The sequence below is a fragment of the Tuber melanosporum genome, assembly GCF_000151645.1.
Source record: "Tuber melanosporum whole genome shotgun sequence assembly, scaffold_1, strain Mel28".
In the NCBI taxonomy this organism is placed as follows: Eukaryota; Fungi; Ascomycota; class Pezizomycetes; order Pezizales; family Tuberaceae; genus Tuber; species Tuber melanosporum.
The window spans coordinates 2,416,697-2,439,358 of record NW_003298755.1 but is presented as its reverse complement, the minus strand read 5'-3'; the positions used below and the strand labels follow the sequence as shown (position 1 = coordinate 2,439,358).

The following is a 22,662-nucleotide window of genomic DNA, read 5'->3' as shown; positions in this document are numbered from 1 at the left end:
ATTTTACAGCATTCATGCTTTGTGGAATTTGGGTGGCTTGTTGGTTCAGAATGGGCGGGAGAGGTAGATGCAGGCCTAATGCGGAATTTTGCATCTAGGGTCACGTTTCATGAGCCCGGCCAAGCATTCAAGAACCCACAGGCAGGGTTCCAATCGATCAAACCTTGCTATTCAAAACTGAAGCGGTGATATTCCTGGTGTTGATCATATGGAGACGCGCAGTGTTTACGTTTGTTGTATGAGATGAGAACGTATTAGTATCACTATGATGGGTCTTTATGTTCTCGTTTCCCGTGAGGAAGGAGGGTAACAAGTTGGTGTTTATAATAATATTATTACAAGTAACTATCTCTGTGTAAACTGTACGGGCCAGAGATACATTACGAGTGCAGTACTGTACATGGTGCTGGAAACACACACCGGTATGCGGTGTGACTGAGCTCCCATTATTCAAAGCTACGGTACTGTAAGTCATTCGCGTTCGGAGTTTCTTGGGGGAAAGGGTCCCCCCCCTTTTTTTTTGGATAACCTACTGGTATCATATCCTTTTTGGGTCTTCCTTGAAAATTTAATGGCATTGTGATGGAAATCACGGCACTCCCGAATACATTTGTCTCTGGAAATACCACAGCATTTTGGAGAGTACATATGGTGTATGTACAGTACTATGATAGTACTCAGCTAAACAGGGCTCGTTTCATTTCCACTTCTTTCAACAACTCTGAAGGCAGCCTGAAACCTAATTCTCGCCACATTTACATATGATATCAACGAAATCCTATGAAACCCTTCTCATAGAGAATTTAATTCCCCACCTCTACTCGAGTACTGTTTTGTACCTGCTGAAATTATGCTTATCATACCATAAATTTGATTTTTATCCTGCGCATTCTTAGTTGTGCGGACCTATGCTTGTGCCTGCCTTTCTGTTTTTTTTTTACGATACATTGAGGTTTTGGACACATCAACTATCATACCACAGGATACTAGACTACAGTATTGGTGCCCTTACCAATACCAGTACGAATAATTTTAACCATATCCACTATACTTATTATATTCAATAATTTGTGTACAGTACGAGCACACAGTATCCAACGGGAAGTACCAAACCACGGGAGCCCCCTTCGTACCCGTACATTAATACTGTACTAGTACAAGTACAGTATTCCCAACACTACCATAGTGGTAATCACGTCGTATTCTCGGAGGGTTTAAGGTACTGCCACGGCGCTTATCCAGAAGGCAGCCGGGAACACGCCAAGACGGCAAGGAAGGGAAAGGACACGAACGCTTCCGGGCAGCACAGCCGCTTGCTTCCGTCGGTCCTTTTCCTTATTTGGATTTGATCCGCGCAGCACTTGCTCGCACATCCTATAGTATCCCCTTCCCCGTCTGACAACCTCAATACCCTCGTTCCTAGCGATAAATTTCCCTCCACAACATATCGGACTGGGGGTTCGGAATTCCTTCTCCACCGCAAGACCTCCGATACCGTCTGGCTTTACCGGCCCCGAAGAACTTGCTTTCTATCGTGTGTTTTTCCCCCCCGTTTCCCCTTCTTTTTACGCCTTTCTTTGTTCGCGATGCGCTTGGCCGCGTCATCGCTTTTGCTGGGAGCTGCAGCTTCGCTGCTCTCCTCAGCTACCGCCCTCGCCGTTCGCTCGGATAACCCAGGATCTTCAGCGGGTTATTTTGTCAGGTCTCTGCCCGGGCAACCTCCGGGGCCATTGATTAAGATGCATGCTGGGTTAGTAGCTTCTATTAGTTTGCCCCAAAATCTTTTTCTTGTTGAGCCAATCACTCTAACCCCTAGCTATTGAGCAGACATATCGAGGTCGATCATGCTACGAATGGAAATCTATTTTTTTGGCACTTTCAGAACAAACATATTGCGAATCGACAGCGTACTGTGATATGGCTGAACGGTGGGCCTGGGTGCAGTAGTATGGATGGAGCTTTGATGGAAGTTGGCCCGTACAGGTTGAAGGATGACCATACTCTTGCGGAAAACGAGGGGAGCTGGCATGAATTTGCGAACCTTCTTTTTGTTGATCAACCGGTCGGGACGGGATTTAGTTATGTCAATACCGATAGCTATTTGACGGAGTTAACGCAGGTTGGTTTCTTACTCGAGTGGATGCTTGCACATTGGCAGTTAACACCTCTCTCCAGATGTCCGATCACTTCATCAAGTTCTTGACAAAGTTTTTTGAGCTTTTCCCGGAGTATGAGAGCGATGACGTAGGATCCCCCCACACCTAATCGAGGAGGCCGACTGACGCTTAACCCGTCTTGTAGATTTATCTTTCTGGGGAGTCTTATGCGGGGCAGCATATTCCCTACATAGCGGATGCTATCCTCAAGCGAAATGCCGATGCTAGTATCAAATGGAATGTTAAAGGTCTCCTCATCGGCAACGGGTGGATTGATCCATCTAATCAATATCTCTCCTATCTTCCATTTGCCTACGAAAGTGGTATTGTGGAGAAGGGATCGCCGATTGCCGACCAAATTGAAAAACAAGTTGCTGTCTGTGTCAAGACAATTGCCGAGAAGGGCAGACATCACGTTGATCTCAACCAGTGCGAACAGATATTACAAGATATCTTGGCGAAGACTAAGCACCACAAGGATGGAAAGGAGGTATGCTGGAACATGTACGATGTGCGCCTAGAAGACACGTACCCTTCATGCGGCATGAACTGGCCTCCAGATTTGTCCAGCTTAACCCCTTACCTCCGGAGGAAGGACGTTTTGCAGGCTCTCCATGTCAACCCTGATAAGACTGCTGGGTGGACTGAATGTGCTGGTGCTGTTTCTTCTTCTTTCCGTGCCCTTAAGTCGAAGCCATCTGTGGAGTTGCTACCAGACTTGTTGAAAGAGATGCCTATATTGTTGTTCTCGGGTAATAAAGATCTTATTTGCAACCACATTGGGACGGAAGAGCTGATCCACAACATGGAATGGAATGGTGGAAAGGGATTTGAGCTTGATGGGGCTCCGGGAACGTGGGCGCCTCGGGAAGATTGGGTATTTGAAGACGAGCCAGCTGGAATATATCAGAGTGCAAGAAACTTGACTTACGTTCTTATCTACAACTCGAGTCATATGGTCCCTTTTGACTTTTCTAGGAGAACGCGGGATATGCTCGACCGATTCATGGAGGTTGATATCGGCAAAATTGGGGGCACCCCAGCCGACAGTGTAATTGGCGGCGAGAAGGCACCAATTACGAGTGTTGGTGGAACGCCCAACTCGACTGCCGCAGTTGAGAAAGAGAAGGAAAGAGTTGACCAGGCTAGGTGGGCAGCTTATTACCGGTCTGGGGAAGTTGCGTTAGTCCTTGTTGCCAGCGCGGCGGCTATATGGGGGATTTTCATCTGGAGGCAGCGTCATCGAAGGAGGGGTCGTCGGGGGTCTTACGCCGGATTGGGTGGGTTGAAAATGACCGGAGGAAGTCGGGATAGATTGGCAGACGGAAGGGAGAGCTTTGATGAGGATGAGCTCAGGGATCTAACTGTTGCAAGCCCGATGTTTGAAAGAGATCGGGATCTTGAGGCAGCCGAGGCCAGAAGGTATAGTCTTGGCGGGGTCAGCGATGATGAATCAGACGATGAAGGAAGGATTGAGAAAAGACCCAGTGTAGGGTGAGCCCGAGAATTTGAAGTGGTTTCAGCATCTTTTTTGCTCCCCTCACCACTTGCGTTAATTTTCATTACATTTGTATGGAGGGGAATTGACTTTCGGAGACTTCAAGAATATCAAGTCGGATTTAATAGGCGGATTTCGGGCCAAGTTGAGGCGTGTGTGTATATATACGGGGTTGGGGTCTCTGTTTTCTTTTGTTCGAGCATGTAAAATGGTTCACGGCACTTTTCTACAGTTCGGGATAACAAAAAACATGATAGACGTTCTATGATACTTTTGGAAAGACATTTGTTTTAATGGCCGTGCATGTCTTGGGAGATAGGGTCAGTGATGAGCTGAGCACGCGGTAGTCTAGTGCTCCGGCAAACAACGTGCTCGTCATTCAGGATCACTCGCACCTCAAAATATTCCGATGCTTGTGGTGGCACTGGCCGGGAGTGGGTTTACGGGCTTGCTATACACCATCCCGGCTTTTGTTATGGTGATTAGAGGGAACGGACTCTATCCTACCAGCGTAGCTCTGAGCATTTTTGTACTTTTAGTTTAGTTCTATTATCTCGTGCGTCTCTATCCAGTCCTAAGATATCGTCAGCCCATACACAAAAGGATGATGCCCAAATACCCCATCATAGCAACCGTCTTTGCAGCACTGCGCGTGGCTGCAAACCACAACGTACAAACCGCCTGTGCTCCCCTGGGCACCACCGGAACGTGACCGAGGCGTCCTGGGTCATTGTTGCGTTGGGGTGCATCGCGGTTTGGACGCCTACTCCTGCTACTCGGTCCTCGACATCATCCACCGCGACGACGACCATCCCAATCTCCTCAACCTCCTCAACCTCAGCCTTCACCCAACCCGGGCCGCCAAACCCCCAATAACCTTCCCAAACAACCAAACCGCCGTGAGCGCCTACCGGTACTGTGCCTACAGCTGCGCGTGGGTTCCAAGTTCCTAGACGCCGGGATCCTCGAACTGGGCGAAATCGGGGAGAAGTGTACGTGGCGCATCATTTTGACCCCGAGCAAGATCTGCCCCTCACTTCGCCATCGATGAGGAACTCACGCTTCGTCCAGCGGGTCTACCCCATCATACCGGGTTCCGTGGACCAAAACATCGCGTGGCGACCCCGTGGCTGAGTTTGAAGGTTGGGGGGCGCTGGATGTGGGCGAGACTAGGTGTTTCACGCCGCTGGTTCCCCAGATTAGACTTTCCTATATCCGATGGGGAGTGCGGGGTGGTTGGTTAAGAGAAGGGAGGGGGTGAGAGGGGTAGCGGCGCTGGTGGGGTGAAGAGGTATACTAGGTGGAATTGGAATAGGTTATTGAGGTGCTTGGGAGCGTAGGAATGGTCGGTTTTTTTTTTGCGAAGGAGTATTAGGGGATTGAAAGAAGGGTGGAGTTGATGTGCGTTTTTGTTTCGAGATTTGACGCACGGGGTAGCAGTGGGGTGTGCGATCTACTGTTGATCATACTTTGGTTCCAAATTACACGGCATTCGATCCGTTTCTGGGGCGGGCGGCACCCCAAAGTAGCTGTGCCGATGCCAGTGCCTGTCACTGCACCGAGTGAGGGGACAACTATCCCGCGCTGGGTGGGAATCCTGACTACCCTTCCAACCCACGAACGCCAAGCTTTTAACACTCCTAACTACGAACGGCCAGAGCCCAGAGCCGTGGAAATCCTCCTGCGTAGGAGGCACGATCACATTCGGAGACCATCCAGACACCATAACCAACCATTCTCACTCATAACGCCTCACTCGGAAGACTATGTCCATCTTCCTGCCAAGTTTGCCACCGGTATCATATACCGAAGGCTTGGAAAGCTATGCTACCCCACCCCACCCCCACAACACACAACGCACGAAACCGCACTTGCAGGTGCCGGGAGGGTCGCTTGTATTCTAGAAAGAGTTTTTTATTGTAGCATGATGCTAGGTTTATCATACCAACGTTGATCCAGGACTTTTCCCAGGGTAGTGGTGAGGGGCATAATAACTTAGTTACGTGTTAGGTAGGGATTCACCGGCGTGCGTGTCCGTGACAAAATTCTGATGAAGCTGATAAGTCAGGTGCTGGTGTGTCAGGTATCAGGTATCATACAAAATCTACGTTCGAGGATTGTAGGGATGGGTTTGCATTCGCCGCATTGGGGTCGTGCTTGACCTATAAGTAGGCTACTGTGCTATACTACTAAGCCCGATGGATTTTTTGAAAGTTCCGAGGCGAGGGGGGGGGATACTATCTTTACTATCCTACGTCTTCCTGCTTTTCGTTGACGAGCGGTCTGCGATGATGTTCGGATCTAGGACATTTGGCTAATGCCATCTCGCCCCGCGTGTCCACAAGCTACGTATGGGGGGGGAGATGGTAAGCTCTGCAAAGCAGCCCTGCGCAACAACCTCTAAGGTGGTCACGCAATTGCCCAGGGTTGGTTAGTTGTTGATTCTGCGGTTTTCCTCTTCATGGTGTCGTAACCTCCAGAAAAAGGCAATCCAACGCCCACTCCGACCTTATTATTGTATTCACAGGAGGTCACTCGGGGGTTCTTTTTGGGACTGTTACTGGATAGGATGCATAGAACGGGCTCCTGTGCTATTGGAGCCGCTACCGGTGATAGTGATAATATGTCATTGCGAATAGCACTTGGAGAACTTAAAAACATTCGCAATACAATTCCCAGAACGGTCGGGATTACTATATAGTTGCCATTCCAATAACCTCCAGCACTCTACACTATACTATCTCACTGAGGATGCATATATACCCTCATATCGATCCCACCATTCGCCGCCCTGCAGCGCCGAAACGAAACATCTACACTCATTCTATCCAATTCCACAGCATGCCCCCCATTTCTTTCTTTCGATAGAATCTTACTTCCACAAAGCGCAGCCCAACCCCCCCTCGCTGTATCAGCGCCTCAACAGCTCGGACAAACCAACCAAACCCACCACCCGAGCATAACAGCCAGCACCGAAAATGTCAACATCAAGCATATCCAGCACCCCAACCCCAACCCGGCACTTCCGACTCCTCGCGCATGCCTTCCTCATAATCTCCACAAACTCACTCACCCTCTGCCTCCTCTACACCCTGCACATAAGCCCCTCAAAGCAGCACTTTGGATTCCGCTCTAAGCTAGCAATCCTGCAGATAGCCTGGCTGATAGCTTCAGGGCTCGTGCTGATGGTGTCGCTATGCTATTTAATATCCAGTTACTACCGGGGGCACCAGCGGCGGATGGTGGCCGCTGCAGCTGCGAGGCATGATGCTGAGATAGGAGTGAGAGAGCCAAGAGGAAGAGGGGGCGGAAGCAGAAGGGGAGAAACAGAATTAAGAGTAGGACCACCATACGAGCTACAGCCAAGACCAGCAAGAGTTTTTACCAGAGCTCTATCGTTAGCTAGAGGGGGAGGGAGAAACCAGCTGGGTCTGACGCCCGTGTTGGAGGGTGGGGGCATGGACGTTGTTAGGGAGAAGGAGAGAAGACATGGTCCTGTCCCCCCGCTGCAAAAGCCTCTACCGCCGGATCCGCCTGTCGACGACGACGACGATGACGACGACGACGACGACGAGGAGGAGGAGGAGGAGGGTGAGGGTGAGGAGGAGGAGGGTGAGGAGGAGGAGGGTGAGGAGGAGGAGGGTGAGGGCAGAGCAGAACCCCCTGTGGTCAATAACCTGTTTAGAATCCCGCGAAGACCCCTTGCCAGTCCGAGCTCGGGCCCGGCCGTTTATCAGAGCTACAATACCCCCGCAAGCGCGATACTGCCGTTCGGGCAGGCGAATGTGAACTCCGCGGGTGGTGCCCCGGGAGTTCGTGTGGGTGAACAGGGTGGAGCGGTTGATGGGGAGAATGATAGCGAGGGTCTTGGCTCGCATCCTTTGTATGCGAATAACGAGCTTCGCGATTTTATTAGTCAATACTTGTAGTAGCGGTTAATGACCAGCTACACGGATTTGGTAAACATGCTTCTGGCGGTGAAAGGTTGATTGTGGTCTTTGTTTTTTTTGGGGGACGTATTAGTTTAAATCTATATCCTACAGTACCCTTGTAAGCGATCATTGTCAAGGAATACGGAAAACCCTAGGCTACGTTACCCTAGAAACTGGATCACACTCTGGAAGTATCATAACCACCAGCCAATCTTACGAGACAACTGGGGGAGAGGGGGAGGGGGGGTACACCTCCCGAAGCTTGTATTAGATATGGTGTCATATGATGAACTGAAAAGGTGTTAAGTGTTATAGAGAATGGGTAGCTGATACTTACTCTTGTACGAGTATAATATCATAAGTGATTCTGAGTGGTCATTGTTCTACAGTCACTCGGCAGAAGTGTTCGTGATCTGAGACAATGTTTAATTGTGGTTGCGCCACATGGTGGGGCAGTGCCGGTGGGGTTGTCAATGGGTGTGCGCACGTGTGAGTTCAAGTTCACGATCAACAACCACTGGTACCTCTCAACATTCAATGGTCAATTGACCCGCCATAAATTAAACTAGCTAATATTTTGTATAACCTCTCCTTGCTTCTAAAACTGCAGCCACCCTATCAGGCATTGATTTCCACAACTTCTCAAAAAACTCCTCAGGAATTGTCTCTCAAACCAATAGTAATACATGTGCAAGCCTTCTCCTAACAGCCTCTTTTCCTCCTGGAGTATCTGCAATCCTTGGATACTTCTAGTGCAATCACTTTTTAAGCTCAACCCATACATGCTCAATAGGATTTAAATCAGGGGAATAAGGGGGGTGGTCCACAACCTCAATACTGTTTCTCTCCAACCAATCCATAACACTATATGCCTTGTGAACAGGAGCATTATCTTGCTAAAAAAGAACATCTTCAAGTTGTATACCAAAGAAAATCATTTGATGAATAACAGGAAAAAGATATCTTCTCAAAAGTCTAACATATTGTCACGAATATGGCTTGGCGAGGAAAAGGTTTTTATGTGATACATAGTTATGAGTCGCGGGTATGTTATTGTTTGGCACATATGATTCATTCGAGTCATATGATTTGTTCTGTGTGGGATTTGTGATGCTTTCGCACATGGCTCAAATATGAGTCATGGGAGTACACCTGGTGAGTATGCCTTGCAAGTGTGCCTTGCGGGTAGGCCTTGCGCATATGATTTATGTTTTGCACAAGACCTTATTATGAGGTCATGGGTTTCATGAATATGACTCAGTCGAGTCATATGACTTGTTTATTGTATTATGATTGGTTTATGAGTTTTGCAGATGACCTCTTTATGAGGTCATGGGTTTTGAGCATGCTACCACTTTAGTCATATGACTAGTTTGTTATGATTTGGTTTCGCACAAGTGACCACTTTAGGTCACATGACTACGGGCTGGAAGAACACTATATAAGGAGGCTGATGCGACCAAGGAGGATAGGTTCTTCACGCTTTATTCTAAGTACTTTTCCTACTTCTTGCCGTCGCTTCGCTCTGAGCGTTTCTTTCGTACCCATGGTGGGCCTTGATGCCTTGGATTCTGGGAGAGATATCTGAGTTTGCTCAGTAGTTCCTGGGGTCTTTGATGTTGTGGTCTGTTAGGCATTACGTGGCGGATTACTTGTTTGCTTCTCGTTTCGTCACCTGCTGGTTATCTCATGATGCTGGCACTTTGAGCACTTCATCACGGTCACTTATGAGCCCCTTTCGGTAAAATGTCTACAGCTTCCTGTCTATCATCTACTCGTAGGTTTCGTGTTCGATTGGAGGGATTGAGCATTGTGTTTGGGGGGATCACCCATGTCGTTCTTTGGGCCAGCTCATATCTTTTGTTGGGTTTTAACAGAGTCCTTAGTTCTCGCGATACAAAAGGCCCTTGGGTTAGACTGATGACCTTCTCAAGTATCAACGTGTCGTACCAGCTGTATCAATCCACTGGGGAGGGGGCCTCGCTGCCCCCCCCCCTCCTCGTTATTACATGTTTCTACGGTCAGAAATCCTATGATGTTGTTTATCGCTGTTCCCTTAGAGTTTTGTCTTTGTAGCATTTACGGTAGTTCAGTCAGGTGTCTCCTCTCTGCCTTGGTGGGGATGGCTTTGACCCTGAAAGACTCTGCCCCCTGATGTAGTTATCTGTAACTACTTGGGGTGGTGTGGGACAATTGGCTGCCAGACACTCGTGTTGTCTGTACGTTGGGTTGGTTCAGTTGTGGTTTGTAGTTGGCGGCTTCACCCATTGTAAGTGGAGTCTACCTTCTGTTTGACTGCTTCTGTTTCCCTTGCTCCTCCCTTCTTATCGCGTTAGTTGGGAGTGCCTCTTGCCCAATGTTTAGTCTGTGCATTTGCTGGACCTGTGGGGCTGGCTTTGGCTGACTCTGCTTACTCTTTTCCGACTCGGTTGGATTTTGGTTCGGCTGGGTTGGATGGTGTGGTTGGTGCCGATGCCTTCGGGTATTGGTGCTGCTTCCTTTGTGGCTCCCAGCTGAGGCTGGTGGGCCCCACTCGGCTATACGGTGTTGAGGGTTGGGGCTCTGTTTGTGTGGCCAAGACCAGTGACTGCCTGATAGGGCTAGGTATACGCTGTCCTATGGCTATCGGATGGTTGATCTGTCTGAGGGGCTGGGGGGGCTGGATGTGCTCTGTGGCGTCTGGTGTGTGGGGATTGGGGGGGGCTGATTGGGGGGGGAGAGGCATCTGCGAGCACCGGTCGGGCCTGTGTCAGGTTGGGCGAGGTCTAATTAAGTGTTTCCAGTCCGGCTTGGGCTGTTGGGCGAAGCTGCTGAGTGCTGTAAAGCTCCCCGATGGACCGGTTGGCTGATGGCCACCTGTGCGGATAGTGGGTTGTGACCACCTGGTTGGACTTGTTTGGGTCTTGCATGCTGGATTTTGTGGGGTTTGTTTGGTTTGTTTGGTTTGGTTCTGGGTATGGCTGGCAGGGGCAAGGCACCATGGGTGGGAGATAGGCACCACTGACTATTTCAGTTTGTCACTACCTCTATGTATTTCTTTTGTTTATGGATTTTGTTTTTGGGGGGATAGGTAGCAGGTACATGTCCTCCTCACCATTACACTCTTCAGAGGCACTTGGCAAAGTGGGTTCATAGGGTTGATGGCCGGGCATGTGGATGCGAGAGGTGGACATGTTGGTCACCTTTTCTCTGCCATTGTGTCGCCTGTAGTTTGTATATATTTTTGGTTTTTTGTTGGTTTTCTACTGTGGTGGAGGTTTTGCGAGACGGTGTTTTGACTGGGCGGTAGTGATTTTATATTTTGTGAGACGAGGAACCTAGTTGGGTCAGTCTTTTGCTCGGCTTCGGCTACACTTAGTGCTGGTTGGCTTCATACCAGAGGGGCTACGGACTTGGACAGGGGCGGGCGCTGGGTTGTTTGATGGTCTTGTAATTAGTTCTTGTGTGGGCGTGACTCAGGGATGGTAGGTACGGGACAGTAGACTTAGTTAGCTTAGGATTAGTGGTATACCAGTTAGTGGTATCCCTGTCCTGGCTGGGGCTCGTCGTATGCCAGTGTTGACGGTATGAGTTTAAATAAAATTAGATTGAATTCTAAGTACTGTTCCTACTTCTTGCTATCGCTTTGTCCCGAGCGTTTCTTTCGCACTCATGATGGGCCTTGATGCCTTGGATTCTGGGGGAGATATTTGAGTTCGCTTAGTAGTTCCTGGAGTTCTTGGTATTGAGGTCTGATGGCATTGCGTGGCGGATTACTTGTTTACTTCTCGTTTCGTCGCCTGATGGCTTCTCACGATGCTGTCACTTCGAGCTCTTCAACACGGTCGCTTACGAGCCCCTTTCTGTAAAATGTCTTGGGCTTCCTGTCTATCGTCTACATGCAGTTTTCGCATTCGATTGGGGAGGATTGAACTTTGTGTTTGGGGGAATCACCTGTGTCGTTCTTTGGGCTAGCTCATGTTTCTTGTTGGGTTTTAACAGAGTCCTTAGTTCTCACGATACAAAATGCCCTTGGGTTAGACTGATGACCTTCCCAAGTATCAACTCGTCGTACTGGCTGCATCATTCCTCAGGTGGCAGGGTGGTGCCCGCCCAGCCCCTCCTCGTTATGTTTTCGTTTCTAAGGTTGGAATCCTATGATGTTGTTTATCACCGTTCCCTTAGAGGTTTTGTCCTTGTGGCATATATGGTGGTTCAGCCAGGTGTCTCCAGCTTGCTACTGTGGGGATGGCTTTGACCCTGAAAAATCTTACCCTCTGGTGTGGTTTTATATTGCTACCCGGGGTGGTGTGAGACAATTAGCTGCCGGACACTCGCGTTGTCTGTGCGTTTGGGTGGTTCAGTTGTAGTCTGTGGTTGGTGGCTTCACCCATTGCAAGTGGGGCCTACCTTCTGTTTGTCTGCTTCTGTTTGTTCGCCCTTCCCCTTCTTGTCGTGTCAGTTGGGGATGCCTCTTGCCTGTCATTCGGTCTGTGCCTGTTGCTGGACCTGTGGGGCTGGCTTTGGCTGGCTTTACTTACTCTTTCCCGACTTGGCTGGACTTCAGTTCAGCTGGGTTGGACGGTGTGGCTGGTGCCGATGCCTTCGGGTGCTGGTGATGCCTTCTCTGTGGCTTCCAGCTGTGGCTGGTGGGCCCTCCTTGGCTATACGGTGTTGAGGACTGGGGCTCTGTTCGTGTGGCCAAGACCAATGGCTGCCTGATGGGGCTAGGTATATGCTATCCTATGGCTATCGGATGGTTGATCTGTCTGAGGGGCTGGGGGGCTAGATGGACTCTGCGGCGTCTGATATGTGGGGCTTGGGGGGGCTAATTGGGGGGGGAGAGGCACTTGCGAGCACCGGTCGGGCCAGCATCAGGTTGGGCGAGGTCTAATTAAGTGTTTCCAGTCCGGCTTGGGCTGTTGGGCGAAGCTGCTGAGTGCTGTAAAGCTCCCCGATAGACCGGTTGGCTGATGGCCACCTGTGCGGATAGTGGGTTGTGACCACCTGGTTGGACTTGTTTGGGTCTTGCGTGCTGGGCTTTGTGGGGTTTGTTTGGTTTGTTTAGTTTAGCTCTGGGTATGGCAGGAGGAGACAAGGTACCACGGGTGGGAGATAGGCCCCACTGACCTTTACGGTCTGTCACCGCCTCTATGTATTTCCTTTGTTTATAGTGTTTTTGTTTGGGGGACAGGGAGCAGGTACAGGTCCTCCTCACTGGTACGCTCCTCAGAGGCAACCAGCAAAGTGAGTTCATAGAGTCGACGGCCTGGCATGCAGTTGCGCGAGGTGGACATGTTGGTTACCTCCTCCCTGCCATTGTGTCGCCTGTAGGTTTAGTTTATGTGTTTTGTTTGATTTTCTACTGTGTTGGAGGTATTACAAGACAGTGTTTAGACTGGGTAGTAGTGATTTTTTGATTGTTGGATGAGGAACCTGGTCAGGTCAGTCTTTTGCTTGGCTTCGGCTATGCTTAGTGCTGGTTGGCTTCATACCAGAGGGGCAATGGACTTGGACCGGGGTGGGCGCTAGGTTGTTTGATGGTCTTGTAATTAGTTCTTGTGCAGGCATGGCTCAGGGATGGCAGGTGTGGGACCGTAGACTTAGTTAGCTTGGGATTAGTGGTATACTGGTTAGCGGTATTCCTGTGCCGGTAGGGGCTCGTCGTATGCCAGTGTTGGCGGTATGAGTTTAAATAAAATTAGATTGAATTCTAAGTACTTTTCCTACTTATTATTTTAACGAATATAAAACACCTTTATGATCTTTATCTTTATTGCAATATTATTATTATGCTAAGGAAAGTTTTTCACGAAGAAGAGTTAGAGAAAGCTTGTGATAGGCATTCTCGATAGAAGACAAAGGTCTTGTACTATCGGTAACGTAGGCAGAGGCCTAGTACTATCATAAGACTAAGGAAAGAAACAGAAGAGAAGTATCGTTCCCCATTGTCAAGAACTAACTATCTAAGGAGGGATTGTTACACATACCTGGTTTTATTGATAGTTTGAGTAATAGGAACTAATAGACCTTTTCTTTTACTCCTAAAGCACCCCCAAACCATAAGCGAGATTCTCTTATTCTTTTCCTTCGGGTGTATACAATCAGCCAACTACTTCTCTGTAGGTTCTCTGAATTCCCATTGTTGCTTTAGATCCTTGAATTTCTCCACACTGCACTCATTACTTTAAATCACTCTTTTAAAATCCTCAGCTGTCCAGTCTCTATGAGCTGTAGTGTAACCGGTACGGGTACTTGGTTTTGTTTTTATGTTTTGTTTTAAGTATCGCTTTGATACTTGGTTAGTTTTAAGTATCGTTTGATACTTGGTTTTGTTTTATGTTTTGTTTTAAGTATCGCTTTGATACTTGGTTTTGTTTTATATTTTGTTTTAAGTATCGCTTTGATACTAGGTTAGTTTTAAGTATCGTTTGATACTTAGTTTTGTTTTATGTTTTGTTTTAAGTATCGCTTTGATACTTGGTTTTGTTTTATGTTTTGTTTTAAGTATCGCTTTGATACTTAAGGAGTTTTACCAAAGTGTATCGATTGATACCTTTGATTAGTTTCGTTCATGTTAAGACATGAACAGATTTGTGTATTTAAAGACCGCCTGTTTCTATGATAGAAAGGGCAGACTTCGACAGACAGTATTTCAATATACTTGGTTGAACGGTTACTTCTTTGTTTCTCAGTACACCCTCGAAGCCTCCTTTAGTTCTCAGCTCTCGCCTCCTCTCCGGAAGAGCAGGCTACCTGCCAACTATCATATACCTTACCGATAACGTGATTAGCACCTTGCGAACACGTTACATTTTTTTAACCTCAGCAAGTGGTTAAGAACCTGTCCCCGGATTTAGACCTGATCAACCTATCGATATCCACCTCAGAACGCTAGCGGAGAGAAGCAGCAGAATCACAGCACATTCGGCTTCATCTCAAACCTAAGATAGAGTCTTTGACGACCAGGAGTGGGAAGCAAATCCCATGGCAAGACCTTATAAGAAAGAAACAACCCCGGCGCTCTGGTAAAGAGCCGGGTGATCCTGCAAAAACGGAAGATACACAACCTCCAGGAGAATTCCCTTCTACCCCAGCAAAGAAGCCTTCCTTTGAACCTCCAAACGACCCCAAATCTAGTAGCGAATCAGATATGGCTAGCACAGGAGGAGGGCCTTCTGGAGGAGGGAAATCTCGGGCAAGACCTGAAGAAGAGGAGGTACCCGTAGCATTTGAACCCCCTAAATTTAAACTCCATCTCCCAGCGAAGTTTGCAGGAGAAGGAAAAGACCTCAAACCTGAAGCCTTTGACCGATGGGCAACAGAACTCTCACACTTCCTACTCTTACAAGGAAAAGATGTGGAAGACCCTACAACTGGACTTATCATTGGATCATTCTGTGAAGGAAAGGCAACCGACGCATACCACCAATGCTATAAGGATTTCTGCGGGAATGTAAGATTAAGAGGAACTACAGTTCTCGATTACCTGAAAGGCCAATTCCAATCCTCTATAACCAATGACCTCCTATACAACAAATTCAACCAGCTCCAGCAAGTTAACGGAATGCATGTCAAGCGAATCACCGATGTGGCTACGGACCTAATGATGTATAAGGACTGGATGGAGAGAGGAAGTATCTCTAAATACATCCTGAAGCGACGATTCTATGACACCATGCACCCTACCCTCCAGCGAGAAGTAGAACCACTCGAGGAAGACGGCGATGATATTGCTGTAATAATTGCAAGAGCAGAACGAAAGGACGCCATTCTCCATGAGACCAAGGCCTACAAAACACAGACATCCTCTAGTAGGAACAGCCAGCCACGACACAAAGCCTCCAGCAACTCTGAAGACGATACCCCACGGGTTTTCAAAAAGAAAACAAAATCCCGTCCAAAATGAATCGAGACGGCAAAAGGGAGAATGTTTTGAATGTGGAAAAACAGGACACATGGCAAAGAACTATCCTACGAAGAAAGGAAAAGGAAAGGCAATTAAGCAAGAGGCGTCAGCCAACAATGGTGAAAGCGATAACGCCCAATCCAGTGAATATGAAGAGATCCATATCGGATATATCGATGTGGAATGCAACAGTGTTCGGCCTCCGGCTACATTCAAAGCACACACCGCTCTGGAAGGTACTATCCTGATCAATGGCAAAAGGGCTCGGGAGTCCTATTCGACACTGGTGCAATCGGAAGAGATATGATCAGTAATGCCTTTATCTCTATCCATGGACTCCCAACCCGAGACCTTAACCAACCCATACCAGTCAATATGGCAGTAAAGGGATCACGATCCACAAGCCATAAAACCTGTTCTGCGACTATTCGACTTGGTTCTGCTATACTACCCCCCCAGGAAATGCTGATTGGAAACCTAGCCAAATACGATGCCCTAATAGGCATGCCATTCCTGAACCGCCACAAAGCTATAATCAGGTGTGGGGAATCAACCATCGATTTCCCAGATCAGAAGGTCAGAGTCTCATGCAAGCTAACAAGCGGAGAGTACCGAGCCACAGTCTGTGAAGCAACTACCCAAAAACTATTGGATGAATACTCTGATGTTTTCCCTGATCAAATACCCGAAGAACTACCGCCTATGAGAGAGGTGAACCACCACATCCGCCTCCGAGACCCCTCCAATCTCAAGAACCAACCCACCTACTCTATTCCTGACGCATACAAAAGCCCACTTTGTGATTGGATCAACCAACAACAAAGAAGAGGAGTCATCTACTGGGCAGAAGCCCCAGGTGCCGCTCCTATGTTTGTTCAACCCAAAGCAGATAGCAAAAGAATCCGCCCCTTGGTTGATCTCAAGCTACGGAACGATAACACGGCTATGGACAGCTCGGCTATCCCAAACCAAACCCAGATCTTAAATGCAGTTGGACGGGCTAGATTCCGAAGTAAGATTGACCTAAGCGATGCCTACTTCCAAACAAGGTTAGATCCAGAAAGTGAATGCTACAACAGTTTCAAAACACCCTTCGGAGGTTTCATTAGCCGAGTTATGTTACAAGGTGATATGAATGCGCCTGCCACCTTTATGCGAATTATGGAAAACCTCCTGAGCGAATACCTCCACCATTTTGTTTGGGTCTACATTGATGATATTCTCATCTTCTCGAACACCGCAACAGAACACGCCTACCATATAGGTTTGGTTTGTACCAAACTTAGGAAAGCTAAATTCTACGCTAGCAGAAACAAATCAATCCTGTTTGCCGACAAACTCGATATTCTAGGACATGTTATAGATGATGAAGGAATACATGCAGCTCCAGGAAAAATAGTCTGTTTAACGGAATGGTCGACACCCCAGAATCAAAAGGAACTCATGCGATTCCTAGAACTAGTCAACTATATTGCCCAGTTCCTACCATACCATGCCACTGTGACAACGCCGCTCACAGACCTTACCGGCAATGCAGAATTTGTCTGGACCCACACTCATGACCAAGCCTTTACCAACATCAAGGAATTGATAAAAAACGCCAACGTTATACAACCTATCGACTACAGCAAACCAGAACCAATATGGCTGATTACTGATGCATCGGATGTTGGAGTTGGAGCATGGGTTGGACAAGGAGCCTCCCATGAAACGGCAAGACCGGCCGCTTTACACAGCAGAAAGTTTACTAATTCACAGATGAACTATTGGACAACAGACAAGGAAGCCCTTGCTGTGATTGATGCCCTTGCCGCTTTCAACCACATCCTCATGGGCAATACCTTCACTATTGTTACCGACCACCAACCTCTCACAAATCTTAAAACAGAAAGGATACCTGGAAGAAGAAGAACAAGATGGATAGGCGAAATTAGCAAATACGATGCAAAAATTATCTACACACCTGGAAGAACGAACTATTTAGCTAATGCTCTCTCCCGCCTATATGAGAATCAAGACCTCGCAAACCCTCCCCTTGTTCACGACCACACAAGACAAAGCGAGGACAGCCCTGACGACACCTCCTATAAACAAGAACCATCGATGGCTGCCGCCAGCTCTGCTACTCCCTCCAATCCTTTCTCTTACACTATGTACAGTGCTGCCGGAACAGAACGAGGAAAGGACATTGATGAAGAATGGAAAGACAATTGCACACTCCGCAGCACACCTCCTCACGAACTTGAACAAAGCAGACTCTACTGGTCCCACTGTTATCACGACACCTGCCCTTTTCACCAGACTGAGATCAAGTTCAGCAACAGATACCAGCGACCGTACTATATGCCTGCTAACGATTCCAAAGACACCAGCTTCGACACCGTAGAAGGAGCAGAAGAGATGATCAATGAAGATGTATCGACCCAACCTCCTCATACCCTTAATCCTGTTCCAACACGATACCAAGGTCTTGAAGAACTCGAACAAGCAGCAGCCTACGTGGATGCAATATCCTATTTACACCCCCCACAGTCAGCCCCGCCATCCTCTCCTCCCATAATTGATTCACGACCACTATATCGTGGACCCTTACGAGTATATAACAATGAAACCATTATCTCGGTCATACCCCCTACTATTCCCGAGCATCGGCATCAACTCTATGAAACCTTTGAGGAAGAGGAAGCCCCTATCGAACCAACAAGAGGATCCCTAATCGAGGATGAACTAGATGTTAGATCGACCACAGAAGAATTAACCTCCTCTTTCCGAAGCCAAATGATGAGCAGGATACCGCCATGACCCGATTTACTTCAAAGCCATGGATAGCTCCAGGCATGGAGACCTCGCCCCTTACAACATATCAAATAGAATGGTCTATACCAGAACCCGTTATGGTGAACACTGTCTATACATACCAAAAGGCCATATGTTCAATGGAATGACTATTAGAGAATATGTTATTACCGAAATCCAAAACAAAGGACACCATAGTGCGGATCGCAACCTCCAATATGCCTCAGAATATGTTTACTGGCCTGAAATGCGAAAGGACATCCGCGATTTTGTCAGGCAATGCGATCTCTGTCAGGCAAATAAGGAGCGAACACAACTTCCTGAAGGGAAAGCTCAGACCCTCCAACTACCATGTGAAATATTTGAATCCTATGCCATCGATTTCGCAGGACCATTCAACAAGTCCGCCGGATATGACACCATCTTGGTAGCTGTGGATCGATTCTCTGGATACACCTGGTTAATACCAATGAAGGTTACCAACTCCTCTAAAGATACCTGGAATAACCTATAACGATACCTGTTTACCCCCCACGGGTACCCCTTATCTATTGTCAGTGATGCTGATCCCCGCTTTACCACCAGATTCTGGAAGCAAACCTTGACCTCCCTCGGAATAAACCACATTATGGCTGCCCCAGGATACCATGAGACTAATGGCTAAGCAGAACGAAATATCCGCGAGGTTAAGACCGGAATTAGGAATATGATCAATGAACGACAAACCAATTGGGAACCAGCCCTTGTTGAGCTCGCTGCATATATCAACGCCGGATTTTCAGATACCTTGGGGATGTCACCATACAAGGCAGTCTTTGGCCGTCAATACCCCCTCCTACCTACAACACTATTTAAGAACTCCTCAGTCCCTGCCTCTGATGACCATCTAAACCGCCACCAAGCAATTCGGAACGACGCCTTCCAAGCTGTTAAGGCTGCCCGATTCCGAAGCGCCACTACTGCCCAGAAACGATGACGCAAACATGTCCCCATCTCACCAGGAGGCATGCTCATGGTACACGGTAACATGTTCATTACCAATGTCGGACGCAGCAAGAAACTGCAACCCCGATGGCGTGGACCCTTCAAAGTCATATCCTTTGACGAGCATACAGAGAACTACACTGTCCAGATGGATGGACGTATGTACCGCCGCAATACTGCAGTCTTTCATACCTCAGCTGTCAAGCGATTCCATCCAAATGACGACTCCAAGTTTCCTGAAAGAACCCACTCTCGGCCTGCACCTATCATCATCGATAAGAAGGATGAATGGGAAGTTGAAGAAATCAGAGACCACTGCATTTGGCATGGAAATGATCAATTCCTAGTCAAATGGAAAGGATATCCGATGAGCGAAAACAGTTGGGAACCACTGGAAGGACTAGAGCACGCTATGGATATGGTGAATGGATGGTGGAAAGACAACATGCCAAACGAATCCCTCCCCCCAACAATCAATTATATCACCATGTACTAGACACCTACAATGCCAGAAACTGAGCGATGGCACGCAGAACTCGAAGCTAGAGATGGATTTTGGGCACCATACTTTGAGTCAGAGTTCGAAAGCAGCGATGAGGAGAATCAAGCTATGGAGCAGGCCCTCGACAACTTTATCTAGTCACCAATTACCATCCGAATCCCATAACGATGTCAAACTATGTGGAGCTCAATGTGAGGCAGCGACAACAGATTGTTGGACTGTTGTTGAACCGCGATGTTATCCAACTTGAAGACTATTTCGAAATCCTCTGGATTGACTACTGTCCTGATTGCGATCATGCTTGGGTAGATGTACAGCACGAATCTGGTATTCGTGACTACTGAGATTTAGATTTCTTCGAGTCTAACTGTTTTCTTAAAATTTCCTCTTGTCCCTGGTGTGACACTTATGATGAAGAGTTTTTAGCGGAAACTAAAGCCTTTAGTTTCTCAGACTCTGCTTTTGATGATTATTAGGTTTTGTTTGTTTAAACAGTTGTTTTGTTTTGGGGAATGTAACCGGTACGGGTACTTGGTTTTGTTTTTATGTTTTGTTTTAAGTATCGCTTTGATACTTGGTTAGTTTTAAGTATCGTTTGATACTTGGTTTTGTTTTATGTTTTGTTTTAAGTATCGCTTTGATACTTGGTTAGTTTTAAGTATCGTTTGATACTTGGTTTTGTTTTATGTTTTGTTTTAAGTATCGCTTTGATACTTAAGGAGTTTTACCAAAGTGTATCGATTGATACCTTTGATTAGTTTCGTTCATGATAAGACATGAACAGATTTGTGTATTTAAAGACCGCCTGTTTCTATGATAGAAAGGGCAGACTTCGACAGACAGTATTTCAATATACTTGGTTGAACGGTTACTTCTTTGTTTCTCAGTACACCCTCGAAGCCTCCTTTAGTTCTCAGCTCTCGCCTCCTGTCCGGAAGACCAGGCCACCTGCTAACTATCGTATACCTTACCGATAACGTGATTAGCACCTTGCGAACACGTTACATGTAGCCCATCTCAATCTCTTAGCCACATGATCAGGCTTTAGCCTAGGTCTTGACTTGGCTATCTATTTTTTAATATTTGCTTCTCTGAGTACCCGGTCCACTATACAGGCAAATTTAGTAGGCAATCATATCCAGTCACTCTGGGTAGCATAAAGAGTTACTAGTATCAAGAGAAACACCAGGTGCATAGTGATTCCTGAAGGTGTATCTGGTCATTTTCCAGTTGGACTTGGCTGCCTGCATAATTGGGCGATGCTGTTACCTACTCAAAATGGGAGTATAACTAGGGCAAGTATAACGATCCCTCCTTGGATAGTTAGTTCTTGGCGACTGGGAACGATACTTCTCTTCTTCTGCTTCTTTCCTTAGCTGTATGATAGCACTAGGCCTCTGCCTATGTTACCGATAGTATAAGACCTTTGTCTTCTATCTGGAACACATATCGTAAGCTTTCTCTAACTCTTCTTTGTGAAGAACTTTCCTTGGTGTAATGATAATGTTACAATAAAGATAAAGATCGTAAAGGTATTTTATATTCATTGAAGTAATAAGTAGGAAAAGTACTTAGAATTCAATCTAATTTTATTTATACTAGTACCGCCAATACTGGCATACAACCAGTCTCCCCCACGCCCCATAAAAAACAAACTATCTAAATACACTACTGCAGACCACTCCACCTTACAACCGCTCCCCTCAAACATAAATCCAAAAATCACTACCTAAGTGGGCTCATGGGCACTCGCAGCAACTAGTGCTGCCCTGGATTAACCCGTCTTCCCACCTCACTACCCAGCCACTGTCTTATACCCTCACCCCTATCCAGCCCCAATACAATCTGACCCACATACTCCACAAAAGAAACATACAGTCTGTCTCAACATCCCTCCGCCCTCTTGTAATGCAATCTAAGATCCAAGTAACCCTCTGCCAATACCATACCGCAATAGGAGTAGCGTGATTCCTTCAATAACCCGTTTACCTTAGCTCACTTCAAAACCACTGACGTCCGCATTGCCAGGTTTAGCTCATTCCACCGCAAATGCTGGGAGCGCCAGAATCAATCATGACAAATCCGCAGACACCGGGGACGTCTTTCGAAGTGTTCTGTAAAAGTAGTACGTTTCTTCGTGGCTGGAGCGGCGATGGCGGTACCATAACAGGGACAATCGCACTGTTGCTAATCGGGCAAAAAGAACCACTTCTTTGGTAGTGTCACCTCACCAAGCAGTACGCAGCTACTACCATTATGTCTCTTCTCGCACCAGGTGCAGGTCGTAGGATCTCCTATCAACACCGTCCCCCCATTCCTTTCCACCATCAGTATGCCGTCAAAGGGATTACCTACCACAACCAGCTCCCCATCTATTAGTTTGACATGGCGAGGGACCCCCAGGCCTAGCTACCGATGTTCCATCCACCAGTACTTCCATCTCGGGACTGCCAAATCTTTATACAAGTCTTCATCAGCAGGTCTTCCCCTAGCATAGTGGGGGCACTTAATCCATTAGTGTTGGTCTTCCTTCCCATCACAGCCATCATGGCCGACCATGCCTGTCCTACTACGGATCCTCATCAAAATGTAGGAATCCATCCGGGTCAGGTCTCAGAGGTGTCGAGGCGCCTTTGGTTCTCGAGCATAGTACTCGTGCCCTTCCCAAGCATGCCAAGTCCCCCATTCCTCCTTTCGAAGCTCCCAAGCCAGGGCCGCATGGCCAATCCCGAAGCTAACCCCTTCCCAGAGGAGAGGGCGCAGGGGGCATCCGACACATATCTTGGCCTTCAAATTGAGCATCTCGTTGCTATCAATACCCATGTGGCTGGGCACCTAACTGATACTAACATGTGAGAATGTATTCAACAGGGGTACCATTACCTCCCACAACTCAGCCAAGTTAC

At 47.5% G+C, this 22,662-nt stretch overlaps 1 protein-coding gene; it reads left to right on the top strand.

The window, feature by feature from the left end:
* The first annotated feature begins 1,399 nt into the window (after positions 1 to 1,399).
* On the top strand, positions 1,400 to 3,919 carry GSTUM_00004029001 (uncharacterized protein). XM_002835187.2 has 4 exons: positions 1,400 to 1,750; positions 1,828 to 2,119; positions 2,176 to 2,244; positions 2,302 to 3,919. Exons 1-4 carry the CDS (start codon positions 1,587 to 1,589, stop codon positions 3,652 to 3,654), a joined length of 1,878 nt encoding a protein of 625 aa, XP_002835233.1. The 5' UTR covers positions 1,400 to 1,586; the 3' UTR covers positions 3,655 to 3,919.
* Positions 3,920 to 22,662: the final 18,743 nt, after the last annotated feature.

Excerpts from the sequence above, each read along its gene's own strand:
- GSTUM_00004029001 (XM_002835187.2), top strand. The coding sequence starts at position 1,587 with ATGCGCTTGGCCGCGTCATCGCTTTTGCTGGGAGCTGCAGCTTCGCTG. Across the intron at positions 2,120-2,175 it reads ATTTGACGGAGTTAACGCAG|ATGTCCGATCACTTCATCAA; the intron begins GTTGGTTTCTTA and ends ACCTCTCTCCAG. Across the intron at positions 2,245-2,301 it reads CGGAGTATGAGAGCGATGAC|ATTTATCTTTCTGGGGAGTC; the intron begins GTAGGATCCCCC and ends CCCGTCTTGTAG.